We start from the raw sequence: 21,119 nt of genomic DNA on the forward strand, positions 1-21,119 counted from the left end.
AGGAGACTGAAAAGATTTGGCATGGGTCCTCAGATCCTCTAAAGGTTCTACAGCTGCACCATCGAGAGCATCCTGACTGGTTGCATCACTGCCTGATATGGCAACTGCCTGGCCTCCGACCACAGGGCACAAAAGAGGGTAGTGCATACAGCCCAGTACATCCAGGACATCTATACCTGTCAGAGGAAGGACCTAAAAATTGTCAAAGACTCCAGCGCCCAGTCTAGGTCCAAAAGGCTTGTTAATAGCTTCTACCCCCAAGCCATAAGACTCATGAACAGCTAATCCAAGGGCTACACAGACCACTCATTAGTGCTGCTGCTACTCTGTTAATTATCTGTGCATAGTCACTTTAACTCTACCTATATGTACATACTACCTCAATTACCTCGACTAACTGGTGCCCCCATTGACTCTACACCGACATCCCCTGTTTATAGCCTCCACATTGACTCTGTACCGTAACACCCTGTATATAGCCTCCACATTGACTCTGTACCGTAATACCCTGTATATAGCCTCCACATTGACTCTGTACCGGTACCCCCTGTATATAGCCTCCACATTGTACCGTAATACCCTGTATATAGCCTCCACATTGACTCTGTACCGGTACCCCCTGTATATAGCCTCCATATTGACTCTGTAGCGGTACCCCCTGTATATAGCCTCCACATTGACTCTGTACCGGTACCCCCTGTATATAGCCTCCACATGGACTCTGTACCGGTACCCCCTGTATATAGCCTCCACATTGACTCTGTACCGGTACCCCCTGTATATAGCCTCCATATTGACTCTGTACCGGTACCCCCTGTATTTTGCCTCGCTTGTTATTTTACTGCTGCGGTTTAATTATCCGTTACGTCTATTATTTTTTACTTAACACTTCTTTTTCTTAAAACTTCTTAAAACATTGTTGGTTAAGGGCTTGTCAGTAAGCATTTCACTGGGAGGTCTATTACACCTGTTGTATTCAGCATTTCACTGTGAGGTCTATTACGCCTGTTGTATTCAGCATTTCACTGGGAGGTCTACTACACCTGTTGTATTCAGGTCTATTACACCTGTTGTATTCAGGTCTACTACACCTGTTGTATTCAGGTCTACTACACCTGTTGTATTCAGCATTTCACTGTAAGGTCTACTACACCTGTTGTATTCAGGTCTATTACACCTGTTGTATTCAGGTCTACTACACCTGTTGTATTCAGGTCTACTACACCTGTTGTATTCAGCATTTCACTGTGAGGTCTATTACACCTGTTGTATTCAGCATTTCACTGTGAGGTCTACTACACCTGTTGTATTCAGCATTTCACTGTGAGGTCTATTACGCCTGTTGTATTCAGCATTTCACTGTGAGGTCTATTACGCCTGTTGTATTCAGCATTTCACTGTAAGGTCTACTACGCCTGTTGTATTCAGCATTTCACTGTGAGGTCTACTACACCTGTTGTATTCAGCATTTCACTGTGAGGTCTACTACACCTGTTGTATTCAGCATTTCACTGTGAGGTCTATTACGCCTGTTGTATTCAGCATTTCACTGTGAGGTCTATTACGCCTGTTGTATTCAGCATTTCACTGTGAGGTCTACTACACCTGTTGTATTCAGCATTTCACTGTAAGGTCTACTACACCTGTCGCATTCAGCATTTCACTGTAAGGTCTAATACACCTGTTGTATTCAGCATTTCACTGGGAGGTCTACTACACCTGTTGTATTCAGCATTTCACTGTGAGGTCTATTACGCCTGGTGTATTCAGCATTTCACTGTGAGGTCTATTACGCCTGTTGTATTCAGCATTTCACTGTGAGGTCTATTACGCCTGTTGTATTCAGCATTTCACTGTGAGGTCTACTACACCTGTTGTATTCAGCATTTCACTGGGAGGTCTACTACACCTGTTGTATTCAGCATTTCACTGTGAGGTCTATTACGCCTGTTGTATTCAGCATTTCACTGTGAGGTCTATTACGCCTGTTGTATTCAGCATTTCACTGGGAGGTCTATTACGCCTGTTGTATTCAGCATTTCACTGTGAGGTCTATTACGCCTGTTGTATTCAGCACATGACAACTACAATTTGGTTACATGAAACTTATGATTCGACAAACGTGTTGGATGCATTCGCTGTTTGTTTTGGTTGTGTTTCAGATTATTTTGTGTCCAATAGAAATGAATGGTAAATAAAGATGAATCAGAACGTTAGACACACAAATATCATACACCCCAAAAATGCTAACCTCCCCTGTTACTGCAATGGTGAGAGGTTAGCATGTCTTGGAGGTATGATATGCTAACCTCCCCTATTATTGTAATGGTGAGAGGTTAGCATGTCTTGGAGGTATGATATGCTAACCTCCCCTATTATTGTAATGGTGAGAGGTTAGCATGTCTTGGAGGTATGATATGCTAACCTCCCCTATTATTGTAATGGTGAGAGGTTAGCATGTCTTGGAGGTATGATATGCTAACCTCCCCTGTTATTGTAATGGTGAGAGGTTAGCATGTCTTGGGGGTATGATATAACATGCTAACCTCCCCTGTTATTGTAATGGTGCGTGGTTAGCATGTCTTGGAGGTATGATCTTTGTGTCTTTCTCACTCGTAATTATTCACGATTCATTCAGGATTATCCGTAGCCATGGTAACATCCACATTAATGTAGAAGTGCTTAGAAACATATCTAACCACGTTCTAACCACTAGGCTACCCTGCCGCCCCGAATACAACAAAAGCAAACAGCAAATGCATCCAACAAGTTTGTAACGTCACAAGCTTGATGTAATCATTGCGTGCTAGGAATATGGGACTGAATACTAAACGTTTGACTACTTTAATACACAAGTGAATTTGTCCTAATGCGTTGTCTGTCATTTATAAAACGGCTCCCCTTATGTGGATGCAATACCCTCAAATTCATCTGACAGTCTGCACTTTAACCTCATAGTCACTGTATCATTTCCAATCTATAGTGCTGGAGTACAGAGCCAAACCAACCAACATGGATCCCTGTCTCAATACTGTTGGAGATCACTGTATTTCCTCTAGATGAGTGCGTGACAGTACCAGAGGAAGTTGGACTGATTTCCACTAGTATCTCTGGGGAACAGGGCTCAAATCTGCAAAAAAACAAGGGTCAGCCCATTCCCACCCCTCCCTCCCTCACACACACACATGCACACACACGCAGCCAATTTCCGAGTGAGCCCCTTTGCCAGAAAACATGGTCCACGCCTGATATCATTCCCCCCCTGATAAAGCCCCCAGCTTCTCTAGTTCTCCAGCTCAGTATGTTTAAGCAGAACCACAGTATGTGGCCCTGTGTGGCTCAGTTGGTAGAGCATGATGCTCCAGGGCTGAGGGTTTGACTCCTGCTGGGGCCACCCAGACCAAAAGATAGGTCTGCACTACTTAAAGTCGCTTTGGATTGAAGTGTCTGCTCAATGGCAGAGGGTGAACGGACAAGACATGAGAATTAAGTGCCTTTGAACAGGGTATGGTAGTAGGTTCCAGGCGAACCGGTTTGTGTCCAGAACTGCAACACTGCTCGGTTTTTCACGCTCAACAGTTTCCTGTGTGTATTAAGAATGGTCCACCACCCAAAGGACATCCAGTCAACTTGACACAACAGTGGGAAGCCTTGGAGTCAACATGGGCCAGTATCCCTGTGGAGCGCTTTCAACACCTTGTAGTCCACGCCCTGACGAATTGAGGCTGTTCTGAGGGCTAAAGGGGAGGAGCAACTCAATATGAGGAAGGTGTTCTTAATGTTTTGTCCACTCAGTTCACCCCCCAGGAAGATGGCATCTCTCCCTCCATCCACCCCTGTCCCCTCCCGGCCCACCCCCCAGGAAGATGGCATCTCTCGCTCCATCCACCCCTGTCCCCTCCCGGCCCACCCTCCAGGAAGATGGCATCTCTCCCTCCATCCACCCCTGTCCCCTCCCGGCCCACCCTCCAGGAAGATGGCATCTCTCCCTCCATCCACCCCTGTCCCCTCCCGGCCCACCCCCAGGAAGATGGCATCTCTCCCTCCATCCACCCCTGTCCCCTCCCGGCCCACCCTCCAGGAAGATGGCATCTCTCCCTCCATCCACCCCTGTCCCCTCCCGGCCCACCCCCAGGAAGATGGCATCTCTCCCTCCATCCACCCCTGTCCCATCCCGGCCCACCCCCAGGAAGATGGCATCACTCCCTCCATCCACACCTGTCCCCACCCGGCCCACCCTCCAGGAAGATGGCATCTCTCCCTCCATCCACCCCTGTCCCCTCCCGGCCCACCCCCAGGAAGATGGCATCTCTCCCTCCATCCACCCCTGTCCCCTCCCGGCCCACCCCCAGGAAGATGGCATCACTCCCTCCATCCACCCCTGTCTCCACCCGGCCCACCCCCCAGGAAGACGGCATCTCTCCCTCCATCCACCCCTGTCCCCTCCCGGCCCACCCCCAGGAAGATGGCATCTCTCCCTCCATCCACCCCTGTCCCCACCCCCAGGAAGACGGCATCTCTCCCTCCATCTACCCCTGTCCCCACCCCCAGGAAGATGGCATCTCTCCCTCCATCCACCCCTGTCCCCAGGAAGATGGCATCCCCCAGGAAGATGGCATCTCTCCCTCCATCCACCCCTGTCCCCTCCTGGCCCACCCCCAGGAAGATGGCATCTCTCCCTCCATCCACCCCTGTCCCCTCCTGGCCCACCCTCCAGGAAGATGGCATCTCTCCCTCCATCCACCCCTGTCCCCACCCGGCCCACCCTCCAGGAAGATGGCATCACTCCCTCCATCCACCCCTGTCCCCACCCGGCCCACCCTCCAGGAAGATGGCATCACTCCCTCCATCCACCCCTGTCCCCTCCTGGCCCACCCCCAGGAAGATGGCATCACTCCCTCCATCCACCCCTGTCCCCTCCTGGCCCTCCCCCAGGAAGATGGCATCACTCCCTCCATCCACCCCTGTCCCCTCCCGGCCCACCCCCAGGAAGATGGCATCTCTCCCTCCATCCACCCCTGTCCCCTCCCGGCCCACCCCCAGGAAGATGGCATCACTCCCTCCATCCACCCCTGTCCCCTCCCGGCCCACCCCCAGGAAGATGGCATCTCTCCCTCCATCCACCCCTGTCCCCTCCCCGGCCCACCCCCAGGAAGATGGCATCACTCCCTCCATCCACCCCTGTCCCCTCCCGGCCCACCCCCCAGGAAGATGGCATCTCTCCCTCCATCCACCCCTGTCCCCACCCGGCCCACCCCCCAGGAAGATGGCATCTCTCCCTCCATCTACCCCTGTCCCCTCCCGGCCCACCCTCCAGGAAGATGGCATCTCTCCCTCCATCTACCCCTGTCCCCACCCGGCCCACCCCCCAGGAAGACGGCATCTCTCCCTCCATCCACCCCTGTCCCCACCCCCCAGGAAGATGGCATCTCTCCCTCCATCCACCCCTGTCCCCTCCCGGCCCACCCCCAGGAAGATGGCATCACTCCCTCCATCCACCCTGTCCCCTCCCGGCCCACCCCCAGGAAGATGGCATCTCTCCCTCCATCCACCCCTGTCCCCTCCCGGCCCACCCTCCAGGAAGATGGCATCTCTCCCTCCATCCACCCCTGTCCCCTCCCGGCCCACCCTCCAGGAAGATGGCATCTCTCCCTCCATCCACCCATGTCCCCACCCGGCCCAAAATCCAGGAAGACGGCATCTCTCCCTCCATCCACCCCTGTCCCCTCCTGGCCCACCCCCAGGAAGATGGCATCTCTCCCTCCATCCACCCCTGTCCCCTCCTGGCCCACCCCCAGGAAGATGGCATCTCTCCCTCCATCCACCCCTGTCCCCACCCGGCCCACCCCCAGGAAGATGGCATCTCTCCCTCCATCCACCCCTGTCCCCTCCTGGCCCACCCCCAGGAAGATGGCATCTCTCCCTCCATCCACCCCTGTCCCCTCCTGGCCCACCCCCAGGAAGATGGCATCTCTCCCTCCATCCACCCCTGTCCCCACCCGGCCCACCCCCAGGAAGATGGCATCTCTCCCTCCATCTACCCCTGTCCCTCCCGGCCCACCCCCCAGGAAGACGGCATCTCTCCCTCCATCCACCCCTGTCCCCACCCGGCCACCCCCCAGGAAGATGGCATCTCTCCCTCCATCCACCCCTGTCCCCACCCGGCCACCCCCAGGAAGATGGCATCTCTCCCTCCATCCACCCCTGTCCCCACCCCCCAGGAAGATGGCATCTCTCCCTCCATCCACCCCTGTCCCCACCCCCCAGGAAGATGGCATCTCTCCCTCCATCCACCCCTGTCCCCTCCCGGCCCACCCTCCAGGAAGATGGCATCTCTCCCTCCATCTACCCCTGTCCCCTCCCGGCCCACCCCCAGGAAGATGGCATCTCTCCCTCCATCTACCCCTGTCCCCACCCGGCCCACACCCCCCAGGAAGATGGCATCTCTCCCTCCATCCACCCCTGTCCCCTCCCGGCCCACCCCCCAGGAAGACGGCATCTCTCCCTCCATCCACCCCTGTCCCCACCCGGCCACCCCCAGGAAGATGGCATCTCTCCTCCATCCACCCATGTCCCCTCCCGGCCCACCCTCCAGGCTGATGGCATCTCTCCCTCCATCCACCCCTGTCTCCTCCCGGCCCACCCTCCAGGCTGATGGCATCTCTCCCTCCATCCACCCCTGTCCCCACCCGGCACACCCCCCAGGAAGATGGCATCTCTCCCTCCATCCACCCCTGTCCCCACCCGGCCCACCCCCCAGGAAGATGGCATCACTCCCTCCATCCACCCTGTCCCCTCCCGGCCCACCCTCCAGGAAGATGGCATCTCTCCCTCCATCCACCCCTGTCCCCTCCTGGCCCACCCTCCAGGAAGATGGCATCTCTCCCTCCATCCACCCCTGTCCCCTCCCGGCCCACCCTCCAGGAAGATGGCATCTCTCCCTCCATCCACCCCTGTCCCCACCCGGCCCACCCCCCAGGAAGATGGCATCTCTCCCTCCATCCACCCCTGTCCCCACCCGGCCCACCCTCCAGGAAGATGGCATCTCTCCCTCCATCCACCCCTGTCCCCTCCTGGCCCACCCTCCAGGAAGATGGCATCTCTCCCTCCATCCACCCCTGTCCCCTCCCCGGCCCACCCTCCAGGAAGATGGCATCTCTCCCTCCATCCACCCCGTCTCCTCCCGGCCCACCCCCCAGGAAGATGGCATCTCTCCCTCCATCTACCCATGTCCCCTCCCGGCCCACCCTCCAGGAAGATGGCATCTCTCCCTCCATCCACCCCTGTCCCCTCCTGGCCCACCCTCCAGGAAGATGGCATCTCTCCCTCCATCCACCCCTGTCCCCTCCCGGCCCACCCTCCAGGAAGATGGCATCTCTCCCTCCATCCACCCCTGTCCCCACCCGGCCCACCCCCAGGAAGATGGCATCTCTCCTCCATCCACCCCTGTCCCCACCCGGCCCACCCTCCAGGAAGATGGCATCTCTCCCCATCCACCCTGTCCCCTCCTGGCCCACCCTCCAGGAAGATGGCATCTCTCCCTCCATCCACCCCTGTCCCCTCCCGGCCCACCCTCCAGGAAGATGGCATCTCTCCCTCCATCCACCCCCGTCTCCTCCCGGCCCACCCCCAGGAAGATGGCATCTCTCCTCCATCTACCCATGTCCCCTCCCGGCCCACCCTCCAGGAAGATGGCATCTCTCCCTCCATCTACCCCTGTCCCCACCCGGCCCACCCCCCAGGAAGACAATGATCTGTCCTTACTGAATAGTCTCTCTTTCTTGAATAAAACGTTTCATTCATGACACAAATATAGTGTTTTCTGGGAATGGCTCATTAGTCATGCTTTAACACTGGAGGGACATTCCTATAGTCTTAAAGTGGCGTGTGTTTTAAACAGACCGTCTCTACAGTACTGCTACGTAACAGAATACCCAACAGACCTGGAGGGTCCCAGTCACAGACAGTAACACCCTCTGTGTTGGGTTAGAGGGATTTTAACAGGGCTGTAGGGCTGTAGGGTTCTGCCTCTACAGTTATGTAACAGAGTTCCTAACAGACTAACAATGACAACAACCAAAACGAATCAGGTGGGGTTTTAGGAGGGGTTCTGAAAGACACTCAAGGGGCTGTCCACTAGCAACAACAACTGGGACCTACAAGATACCCACCATGAGATGCCCACTTAGAGGCCAACAAAAGAAAAACCCACACCAAACTTAGAGGAAAAAAAACAAAATCTCTCAAAACAACTAAAGGAGTTGACCCTCCACATCTATCAAGACAACTAAAGGTGTTGACCCTCCACATCTATCAAGACAACTAAAGGAGATGACCCTCCACATCTATCAAAGACAACTAAAGGAGTTGACCCTCCACATCTATCAAGACAACTAAAGGTGTTGACCCTCCACATCTATCAAGACAACTAAAGGAGATGACCCTCCACATCTATCAAAGACAACTAAAGGAGTTGACCCTCCACATCTATCAAGACAACTAAAGGTGTTGACCCTCCACATCTATCAAGACAACTAAAGGAGATGACCCTCCACATCTATCAAAGACAACTAAAGGAGTTGACCCTCCACATCTATCAAGACAACTAAAGGTGTTGACCCTCCACATCTATCAAGACAACTAAAGGAGATGACCCTCCACATCTATCAAGACAACTAAAGGAGTTGACCCTCCACATCTATCAAGACAACTAAAGGTGTTGACCCTCCACATCTATCAAGACAACTAAAGGTGTTGACCCTCCACATCTATCAAGACAACTAAAGGACTTGACCCTCCACATCTATCAAGACAACTAAAGGAGTTGACCCTCCACATCTATCAAGACAACTAAAGGAGATGACCCTCCACATCTATCAAGACAACTAAAGGAGTTGACCCTCCACATCTATCAAGACAACTAAAGGTGTTGACCCTCCACATCTATCAAGACAACTAAAAGGAGTTGACCCTCCACATCTATCAAGACAACTAAAGGAGTTGACCCTCCACATCTATCAAGACAACTGGGTCACTGGGCCAGGCACTCTTTAAACAGCACCTGGGCCAGCCACTCGTTAAACAGCACCTGGGCCAGCCACTCGTTAAACATCACCTGGGCCAGCCACTCGTTAAACATCACAGGTAAAACACATAGACTAACGAGGTGACACCAACCGGTGCGCCCATCGTACTAACGAGGTGACACCAACCGGTGCGCCCATCGTGCTAACGAGGTGACACTAATCGGGGTCAATCCTCTGACTACCAGCGCTCCTGCACAGAGGCTTCAATGAAAGGAAAGACAACAGTGTGTGTATGTGGCACTAACCTGCAGACGGTGGTCTCAGGGAGGTATGTGGAGGTGGGGGCGTTGCCGGGTCTGAAGTTGGACACGTTGAAGTGAGAGAGGGTGTGGTCTATGAAGCCGTGCATGGTGCCCGTCTGACTGTACATGTACTGGTACACCAGCCTGGGAATGAAGTCTGAGGTAAACGAGATCACAAACGCCTGACAGGGAGAGAGAGCACAATAAAGGGAGACTGAGGTTGACATTTAGGAGCTTTTTCTACTCACCCAGAATCAGACTAACTCATTGATACCATTTTTATGTCTCAGCATGATCGCAAAACTGTATCTGTCTCAATGGCACTCAGATGCCACAATGAGACAGACACGTTGTGATCTCTATACCATAATGAGACAGACACGTAATCTCTGTACTATAATGAGACAGACACACGTTGTGATCTCTGTACCATAATGAGACAGACACGTTGTGATCTCTATACCATAATGAGACAGACACGTTGTGATCTCTATACCATAATGAGACAGACACGTTGTGATCTCTATACCATAATGAGACAGACACACGTTGTGATCTCTATACCATAATGAGACAGACACACGTTGTGATCTCTATACCATAATGAGACAGACACACGTTGTGATCTCTATACCATAATGAGACAGACACGTTGTGATCTCTATACCATAATGAGACAGACACGTTGTGATCTCTATACCATAATGAGACAGACACACGTTGTGATCTCTATACCATAATGAGACAGACACACGTTGTGATCTCTATACCATAATGAGACAGACACACGTTGTGATCTCTATACCATAATGAGACAGACACGTTGTAATCTCTATACCATAATGAGACAGACACGTTGTAATCTCTATACATCTTTACGCGACTTTAACTAGGTAAGTTAACTAGGTATGCTGACCTACCCTGGCCAAACCCTAACGACACTGGGCTAATTGTCCTATGGGACTCCCAATCACGGGCACTTGTGATACAACCTGGAATCGAACCAGGATCTGTAGTGACGCCTCAAGCACTGAGATGCAGTTCCTTAGACCGCTGTGCCACTCGGGAGCCTCGGGACAGAATGAGGAAGTGGATATAATATATTTATAAAATATTGATTACTATGTATAGCTTTATAAGACTATAAATGACCAAACACCCAGCTTTGGAGTAGTTAGATGGTCCATTTCCCTGCTTTTGAGAGGAGACTTCCAGCAATTGTGCTAAGCTAACGAGATGCTAACTTCAATGACCTCCAAACTGCATGTGTGTGGAGGTGGTTCCCAGGGAGAAGCTGGTCCCTGAAGGCAGATAGTGTCTTATGGTCTCTCCCTGATATGATCATATAAATCTGCTCTATATTAAACTGCCAAGGCTTACAGCCGTGAGATCACACACTGTTGTTTTAAGGTTTACAGCAGCAAAACAATCCACATGAAACATAAAGCCAACATTACTATTCTGACTGAATATCACTCCATCAAACAGAGACATATTACAGAGGACATTCTCTCATCACGTCAAACAGAGAGTGACATTAGAGGACATTATCTCATCACGTCAAACAGACATTATCTCATCACATCAAACAGACATCAGAGGACATTATCTCATCACATCAAACAGAGACATTGCAGAGAACATTATCTCATCACATCAGAGAGACATATTATAGAGGACATTATCTCATCACGTCAAACAGAGAGACATATTACAGAGGACATTATCTCAAGTAGCACTAAATATTTGGGGGATTATCTGGTTGATCCATTTACAGGATGATGTCTGGCTGGATCAGGATCTAGGATGAGCAACACCCTAAAAGGGTCTGAAAAGCAGCCGAGCTTTAAGAGAGATATTAAGTTCTAAGAGCCTAGTGAACCTTCTGTGAGGCTGCAGAATGTTGACCTGGCTGCAGAATGCTGACCTGGCTGCAGAATGTTGACCTGGCTGCAGAATGTTGACCTGGCTGCAGAATGTTGACCTGGCTGCAGAATGTTGACCTGGCTGCAGAATGTTGACCTGGCTGCAGAATGTTGACCTGGCTGCAGAATGTTGACCTGGCTGCAGAATGTTGACCTGGCTGCAGAATGTTGACCTGGCTGCAGAATGTTGACCTGGCTGCAGAATGTTGACCTGGCTGCAGAATGTTGACCTGGCTGCATAATGTTGACCTGGCTGCAGAATGTTGACCTGGCTGCAGAATGTTGACCTGGCTGCAGAATGTTGACCTGGCGGCAGAATGCTGACCTGGCGGCAGAATGCTGACCTGGCGGCAGAATGCTGACCTGGCGGCAGAATGCTGACCTGGCGGCAGAATGTTGACCTGGCGGCAGAATGTTGACCCGGCTGCATAATGTTGACCCGGCTGCAAAATGTTGACCCGGCTGCAAAATGTTGACCCGGCTGCAAAATGTTGACCAGGCTGCAGAATGTTCCCCAGGCTGCAGAATGTTCACCAGGCTGCAGAATGTTCACCAGGCTGCAGAATGCTGACCTGGCTGCAGAATGTTGACCTGGCTGCAGAATGTTGACCTGGCTGCAGAATGTTGACCTGGCTGCAGAATGTTCACATGGCTGCAGAATGTTCACCTGGCTGCAGAATGTTCCCCAGGCTGCAGAATGTTGACCTGGCTGCAGAATGCTCACCTGGCTGCAGAATGCTCACCTGGCTGCAGAATGCTCACCTGGCTGCAGAATGTTCACGTGGCTGCAGAATGTTCACGTGGCTGCAGAATGTTCACGTGGCTGCAGAATGTTCACGTGGCTGCAGAATGTTCACGTGGCTGCAGAATGTTCACGTGGCTGCAGAATGTTCACGTGGCTGCAGAATGTTCACGTGGCTGCAGAATGTTCACGTGGCTGCAGAATGTTCACGTGGCTGCAGAATGTTCACGTGGCTGCAGAATGTTCACGTGGCTGCAGAATGTTCACGTGGCTGCAGAATGTTCACGTGGCTGCAGAATGTTCACGTGGCTGCAAAATGTTGACGTGGCTGCAGAATGTTGACATGGCTGCAGAATGTTGACATGGCTGCAGAATGTTGACATGGCTGCAGAATGTTGACATGGCTGCAGAATGTTGACATGGCTGCGGAATGTTGACATGGCTGCAGAATGTTGACATGGCTGCAGAATGTTGACATTACATTTACATTTAAGTCATTTAGCAGACGCTCTTATCCAGAGCGACTTACAAATTGGTGAATTCACCTTCTGACATCAGTGGAACAGCCACTTTACAATAGTGCATCTAAATCATTTAAGGGGGGGGTGAGAAGGATTACTTTATCCTATCCTAGGTATTCCTTGAAGAGGAATGTTGACATGGCTGCAGAATGTTGACATGGCTGCAGAATGTTGACATGGCTGCAAAATGTTGACATGGCTGCAAAATGTTGACATGGCTGCAAAATGTTGACATGGCTGCAAAATGTTCCCCAGGCTGCAGAATGTTCACCAGGCTGCAGAATGTTCACCAGGCTGCAGAATGTTCACCAGGCTGCAGAATGTTCACCAGGCTGCAGAATGTTCACCAGGCTGCAGAATGTTCACCAGGCTGCAAAATGTTCACCAGGCTGCAAAATGTTCACCAGGCTGCAAAATGTTCACCAGGCTGCAAAATGTTCACCAGGCTGCAAAATGTTCACCAGGCTGCAAAATGTTCACCAGGCTGCAAAATGTTCACCAGGCTGCAAAATGTTCACCAGGCTGCAAAATGTTCACCAGGCTGCAAAATGTTCACCAGGCTGCAAAATGTTCACCAGGCTGCAAAATGTTCACCAGGCTGCAAAATGTTCACCAGGCTGCAAAATGTTCACCAGGCTGCAAAATGTTCACCAGCCTCTTAGCACATCACATCTGGCTTAAAAACTACTGCCACTGTCTGCATAACTTTTGAGAATTGCGACACTTATTGGAAGCAAAAGATGCTCTACAGAGATGGACTCCACTCGAACCTTCTAGGAGCCTGGAGCCTCTCTTCACATTTCAAGGCCGCGTTAAGATATTGACTAAGAGACAGTCCAAGCACCGCTCCTGAGTGGTGCAGCGGTCCTAAGGCACTGCATCTCAGTGCTAAAAGCGTCTCTACAGACCCTGGTTTGATCCTGGGCTGTATTACAACCCGGACGTGATCGAGAGTCCCATGGGGAGGTGCACAATTGGTCCAGCATCGTCTGGGTTAGGGTTTGGCCGGGGGAGGCCATCATTGTAAAAGAAGAATTTCTGACTTGCCTAGTTAAATAAAGGTTGCATAATATAAGTTATAAACTGCTGAGGTAATACCTCCCATCCTTTCTAAGCATTATTGTCCAACTGTTGTTTATACTGCCAGGGTTGTTGTCAGTTGTAATTGTTTACCCTAATGTTAGCTCAAAACAGAAGCCCACTGTGGTCTGCTCACCCGGTGCTATTAGTTAAAACGCTAAATTTGTTTGGGGAAAAATGTATCCATAACTGTTACAGGGTTCTACCGTCCTCCCTAGGCTAAGCTTTGGGAACTCGAGGAGTTAACAAGTTTGTTGTCTTCTTTTATTACATCAGAAGTTATTATCCTGGGTGACATAAATTATGATTGGGAAATGCAGACAATCTAGAAGCTGTGTAATAATCTAAACCTAACCCAGCAGGTGACTAAGCCTACATTAGTGACCATTGCCCAGGTGTTTGTGTTAGAGATGTGATAATACCAAAATCGGAGCCTCGTGTCGTAACAACAAGGAACTTTAAAATCTTCAGTCAACAAGCTTTTTTACATGATCTTTATTTTAGTGATCTTGATTTTATCTCTGCTATCCATGAACATGATTTAGATTTCAGCCTTTATGCAGATGTCTTCAATACTTTGGTGGATAATTATGCTCCCTTCCTGAAATTAAGGGTTAGCAGTAGATGGAATGCCTGGTACACTCTGGAATGACGAGAAGTCATTCATACAAGAGATGGTGCTGGGGTCAAGGCCAGGAACACAAGGCCTGGACTGGCAAGCTTTTAAGCAACGGAGGAATCATTGTGTGAGACAAATCAGAGGCTGATTATTATGCAACCGCTCCTGCGGATTGTAATGGAGACCCGGCTAAATTCTGGAAAACTGTCAAATACCTGAAGGGTTTGTTCTGCTCTGTGCCACAACAGATTAACTCAGAGGGTCATGAATTAATGCAGGGTCATGAAACGATGCTCCTATGTGTAACAGTATAACTTTAGTCCGTCCCCTCGCCCCTACCCGGGCTCGAACCAGGGACCCTCTGCACACAGACAACAGTCACCCACGAAGCATCGTTACCCATCGCTCAACAAAAGCCGCGGCCCTTGCAGAGCAAGGGGAACCACTACTTCAAGGTCTCAGAGCAAGTGATGTCATCGATTGAAATGTTATTAGCACGCACCACCGCTAACTAGCCATTTCACATCGGTTACATATGGTTCTAACCATGAACTTAGCTTTAAGATGCTTTGGGGAAACCGGGCCCTGGTCAATTTGACCCCAACAATAATATACCATGATTCGTTTTATTGGTTGGTACAAATGTCCCCACTGTAAAGCACCAGGCAGCTACTGGCTTTGTGTGCCTTTACAGTGACTCAGTTCCTCATGTTATGTTCCCCCCCTGCCAAATAGCTTCTGGTTGCACCCGGTGTCCAGAAGCAGCCCGGTCGGGGTCAGCACAGCAGGAAGAAACCATGTTACAGATGGAAGTATCCATTAGAAATGTAGAAAGAGGGGAGATCTAAAGATGCAACAACTATCATGGGTTGTTAGGGGAGATCTAAAGAAGCAACAACTACCATGGGTTGTTAGGGGAGATCTACAGATACAACAACTATCATGGGTTGTTAGGGGAGATCTAAAGATGCAACAACTATCATGGGTTGTTAGGGGAGATCTAAAGAAGCAACAACTACCATGGGTTGTTAGGGAGATCTACAGATACAACAACTACCATGGGTTGTTAGGGGAGATCTAAAGAAGCAACAACTACCATGGGTTGCTGAAATTACCAGGATTATCAACAACTATCATGGGTTGTTACGATGGATCTAAAGATACAACTACCATGGGTTGCTGATATAACCAGGATAATGTCTTTGGCTGCTGGACAACGAAAGAAAGTTTATTTGGAAACCAATAGAACATGATAGAAATGCTAGTATTTGTATTTATTATGGATCCCTGCTGCCAAAGCAGCAGCTTCTCTTCCTGGGGTCCAGCAAACAATGTGTGCCCTCAGGCCCCTACCGGTTTCAATGGCCACAGAGGAAGTGTTTCTACAAATCATTCCCTCAAAAGTTCTATGGTCTGATTTGGCTAGGTTATTTTGAAACAAGGTAGGACATGCCTCATTAAAATGACAAACTCCAGGTTTAAAAAAATTAAATTTATGGTTAAATATTTTCAAAATACGTACTGCCTCCGCTCATATGGTGCCGGAGAATGTCAACAGAATCAAGCCTTCAGACGTTAATTGTCCTACATTATATCTGTCAAACATGACTGGCCTTTAGACTGTCTTTATGTATTTAAAAGTGTGTTTACCTCTCCTGCCTCATGTCAGCATCAGTGTGGACGTATCACATAGGCTACACTTTGAGATCTAGGCTAATTGGGCTCCCGAGTGAGAAGATGGCGCAGGAAGAAATGCCAGCAGTTTTACCGGCGCCTAACCAACTGTGCTATTATGTGTTTTTTACATTTACATTACATTTAAGTCATTTAGCAGACGCTCTTATCCAGAGCGACTTACAAATTGGTGAATTCACCTTTACACGCTTTAGTTGTAACTAATTTTGTACATAATGTTTCTGACACCGTATTTTACGGCAAAAAAGAGCTTCTGGATATCGAGACAGTGATGACTCACCTCAGATTAGACAAAGAGTTTCTGGATATCAGGACAGTGATGACTCACCTCAGATTAGACAAAGGGCTTCTGGATATCAGGACAGTGATGACTCACCTCAGATTAGACAAAGAGCTTCTGGATATCAGGACAGTGATGACTCACCTCAGATTAGACAAAGGGCTTCTGGATATCGGGACAGTGATGACTCACCTCAGATTAGACAAAGAGCTTCTGGATATCAGGACAGTGATGACTCACCTCAGATTAGACAAAGAGCTTCTGGATATCAGGACAGTGATGACTCACCTCAGATTAGACAAAGAGCTTCTGGATATCAGGACAGTGATCACTCACCTCGGATTACACAAAGAGCTTCTGGATATCAGGACAGCGATCACTCACCTCGGATTACACAAAGAGCTTCTGGATATCAGGACAGCGATCACTCACCTCGGATTAGACAAAGAGCTTCTGGATATCAGGACAGTGATGACTCACCTCAGATTAGACAAAGAGCTTCTGGATATCGAGACAGTGATGACTCACCTCAGATTAGACAAAGAGCTTCTGGATATCGAGACAGTGATGACTCACCTCAGATTAGACAAAGAGCTTCTGGATATCAGGACAGTGATGACTCACCTCAGATTAGACAAAGATTTTTCTTCAACAAGCAGGACGCACAGGATGTACTTCAGACACTCGACAAGGATCCCCATCAGAGAAAGAGACGACTCAGGGACACAGGCCTGAGATCCCCATCAGAGAAAGAGACGCAGGTATAGAGGGACACAGGCCTGGGGCCTGGTAAGGATCCCCCACGCAGGTATAGAGGACACAGGCCTGGGGGCCTGGTAAGGATCCCCATCAGAGAAAGAGGACACACGCAGGATCCCCATCAGAGGACACAGGCCTGGGGGCCTGGTAAGGATCCCCATCAGAGAAAGAGACGACACAGGATCCCCATATAGAGGACACAGGCCTGGGGGCCTGGTAAGGATCCCCATCAGAGAAAGAGACGCAGGTATAGAGGACACAGGCCTGGGGGCCTGGGGGATCCCCAGGTATAGAGGACACAGGCCTGGGGCCTGGTAAGGATCCCCATCAGAGACGAGGTATAGAGGACACAGGCCTGGGGGCCTGGTAAGGATCCCCATAGAAGGTATAGAGGACAGGATCCCATCAGAGAAAGAGACGCAGGAGGACACAGGCCTGGGGGCCTGGTAAGGATCCCCATCAGAGAAAGAGACGCAGGTATAGAGGACACAGGCCTGGGGGCCTGGGGGCCTCAGAGATCCCCATCAGAGAAGAGACGCAGGTATAGAGGAGGCCTGGGGGCCTGGTAAGGATCCCCATCAGAGAGGTAAGAGGACACAGGCCGCAGCCTGGTAAGGTCCCCATAGAGGACACAGGCCTAGAGGACACAGGGGGATCCCCTGGCAGGTATAAGGATCCCCATCAGAGAGTAAAGAGGACACAGGGTATAGAGGACACAGGCCTGGGGGCCTGGTAAGGATCCCCATCAGAGAAAGAGAGGACACAGGCCGCCAGGTATAGAGAGGACACAGGCCTGGGGGCCTGGTAAGGATCCCCATCAGAGAGAAGAGACGCAGGTATAGAGGACACAGGCCTGGGGGCCTGGTAAGGATCCCCATCAGAGAAAGAGACGCAGGTATAGAGGACACAGGCCTGGGGGCCTGTAAGGATCCCCATCAGAGAAAGGATAGAGGACACAGGCCCCTGGTAAGGATCCCCATCAGAGAAAGAGACGCAGATCCCCATCAGATAAAGGACACAGGCCTGGGGGCCTGGTAAGGATCCCCATCAGAGAAAGAGACGCAGGTAGAGAGGACACAGGCCTGGGGGCCTGGTCCCAAGAAAAGAGGACACAGGCCTGGGGGCCTGGTAAAGAGAGGGAAATCTGCCTTTATCAACAATATTACTTGCCAATGGACAATACATTTGGACAATCAATTAGACGAGGTACGATCAGGAATATCCTACCAACGGGACATCAAAAACTGTAATATCTTATGTTTCACCGAATCGTGGCTGAATGTCGACATGGACATTCAGCTGGCGGGATTTACGCTGCACCGGCTAGATAGAGCAGCACACTCCGGGTAAGACGAGGGGGAGAGATCTGTGTACATTTGTAAACAACAGCTGGTGCACAAAATCTAAGGAAGTCTCTAGATTTTGCTCGCCTGAAGTAGAGTATCTCATGATAAACTGTAGACCACACAATTTGCCAAGAGAGTTTTCATCTAGATTTTTTGAGGCTGTTTATTTTCCACCACAGGTGGAAGCTTGACTCTAAGACTGCAATCAGTCAGTAATAGAAGGAAATAGGCAAACAGGAAAAATCTCACCCAGAGTTGTCACTCCTAGCGGCAGGGGACTTTAATACAGGAAAACCGAAATCAGTCTTACCTAAATTCTATCAGCATGTTAAATGTGCAACCAGAGGGAAAAAAAAACTCTAAACCACCTTTACACCACATACAGAGACGCATAAAAGCTCTCCCTCGCCCCCATTTGGCAAATCTGACCATAATTCCATCCTCCTGATTCATGCTTACAAACAAAAACTAAAGCAGGAAGTACCAGTAACTCGGTCAATAAAGAAGATGACCCAGATACTAAGCCACGGGACTGTTTGGCTAGCACAGACTGGAATATGTTCCGGATTCCTCCAATATGTTCCGGATTCCTCCAACATTGAGGAGTACACCACATCCGTGACTGGCTTCATCAAGAAGTGCATCAATGACGTCCTCCCCACTGTACGTACATAACCCAACCAGAAGCCATGGATTACAGGCAACATCCGCTCTGAGCTAAAGGGAAGAGCTGCCGCCTTCAAGGAGCGTGACTAACCAGGAAGCTTATAAGAAATGCCACTACGCCCTCAGACGAACCATCAAACAGGCAAAGCGCCAATACAGGACTAAGATTGAGTCGTACTAAACCAGCTCCGACGCTCATCAGATGTGGAACGGTTTGCAAACTATTACAGACTACAAAGGGAAGAACAGCCGTGAGCTGACCAGTGACACAAGCCTACCAGACGAGCTAAATCACTTCTATGCTCGCGTCGGGGCAAGCAATACTGATGCATGCATGAGAGCATCAGCTGTTCTGGATGACTGTGTGATCACGCTCTCCGTAGCTGATGTGAGTAAACAGGTCAACATTCACAAGGCTGTGGGGCCAGAGGGATTACCATGACGTGTGCTCCGTGCATGTGCTGACCAATTGGCAGGTGTCTTCACAGACATTTTCAACACGTCCCTGAATGAGTCTGTAAAACCAACATGTTTCAAGCAGAACACCATAGTCCCTGTACCCAAGAACACTAAGGTAACCTGCCTAAATGACTACAGACCCGTAGCACTCACGTCCGTAGCCATGAAGTACTTTGAAAGGCTGGTCATGGCTCACAACACCATTATTCCAGAAACCCTAGACCCACTCCAATTTGCATACCTCTCAAACAGATGCACAGATGATGCAGTCTCTATTGCACTCCACACCTCCCTTTCACACCTGGACTAAAGGAACACCTACGTGAGAATGCTATTCATTGACTACAGTTCAGCGTTCAACACCATAGTGCCATTACTATTATTTGACCATGCTGGTCATTTATGAACATCTTGGCCATGTTCTGTTATAATCTCCACCCGGCACAGTCAGAAGAGGACTGGCCACCCCTCATAGCCTGGTTCCTCTCTAGGTTTCTACCTAGGATTTGGCCTTTATAGGGAGTTTTTCCTAGCCACTGTGCTTCTACACCTGCATTGCTTGCTGTTTGGGGTTTTAGGCTGGGTTTCTGTACAGCACGTTGATATATCAGCTGATGTAAGGGCTATATAAATGCATTTGATCAAAGCTCATTACTAAGCTAAGGACTCTGGGACTAAACACCCAGGACCCTCTGCAACTGGTAAGGTGGTAAGGGTAGGTGGTAAGGGTAGGTAACAACACACAAGGCACGACTCCAACACCATCATTAAGTTGCAGACGACAACAACCTGATCACTGACAATGACAATGACGAGACAATCTATAGGGTGGAGGTCAGAGACCTGGCAGGGTGGTGCCAGAATAACAACGTATCCCTCAACTCCCCCAAAAGGCGGGCCGAACACGCCCCCATTCTCATTGACGGGGCTGTAATGGAGCAAGTTGAGAGCTTCAAGTTCCTTGGTGTCCACATCACCAACAAACTAGAATGGTCCAAACACACTAAGATAGTCGCGAATAAGCCACAACAAAGCCTATTCCCCCTCAGGAAACTAAAAAGATTTGGCATGGGTCCTCAGATTACTCAATGAGCTGTATAAGGCCATAAACAAACAAGAAAATTATCATCCAGAGGTGGCGCTCCTAGTAGCCGGAGACTAATGCAGGAAAACTGAAATCCATCTTAACTAATTTATACCAGCATGTCACGTGCAACTAGAGCTGAAAAAACTGAATCACATTTACTCCACACAATGGACTGACTATCACAGTGCTACTTCATATTAACTTCCAGTGTAGTGACTGACTATCAGAGGACTACTTCATATTAACTTCCAGTGTAGTGACTGACTATCACAGTGCTACTTCATATTAACTTCCAGTGTAGTGACTGACTATCACAGTGCTACTTCATATTAACTTCCAGTGTAGTGACTGACTATCACAGTGCTACTTCATATTAACTTCCAGTGTAGTGACTGACTATCACAGTGCTACTTCATATTAACTTCCAGTGTAGTGACTGACTATCACAGTGCTACTTCATATTAACTTCCAGTGTAGTGACTGACTATCACAGTGCTACTTCATATTAACTTCCAGTGTTGTGACTGACTATCACAGTGCTACTTCATATTAACTTCCAGTGTAGTGACTGACTATCACAGTGCTACTTCATATTAACTTCCAGTGTAGTGA

The 21,119-nt window shown here is 49.8% G+C and overlaps 1 protein-coding gene across 1 annotated transcript in view; it reads right to left on the reverse strand.

Annotated features, from left to right (window-relative positions):
- Positions 1 to 21,119, reverse strand: part of ano2b (anoctamin 2b) — a 128,117-nt gene that overhangs the window by 14,909 nt on the left and 92,089 nt on the right. Inside the window, exon 23 of the mRNA XM_064962388.1 lies at positions 9,332 to 9,510. Within this exon, the coding sequence (XP_064818460.1) occupies positions 9,332 to 9,510 (179 nt within the window). The remainder of the gene's footprint in view (positions 1 to 9,331; positions 9,511 to 21,119) is intronic.

Source organism: Oncorhynchus masou, unplaced genomic scaffold (assembly GCF_036934945.1).
Source record: "Oncorhynchus masou masou isolate Uvic2021 unplaced genomic scaffold, UVic_Omas_1.1 unplaced_scaffold_540, whole genome shotgun sequence".
NCBI lineage: Eukaryota > Metazoa > Chordata > Actinopteri > Salmoniformes > Salmonidae > Oncorhynchus > Oncorhynchus masou.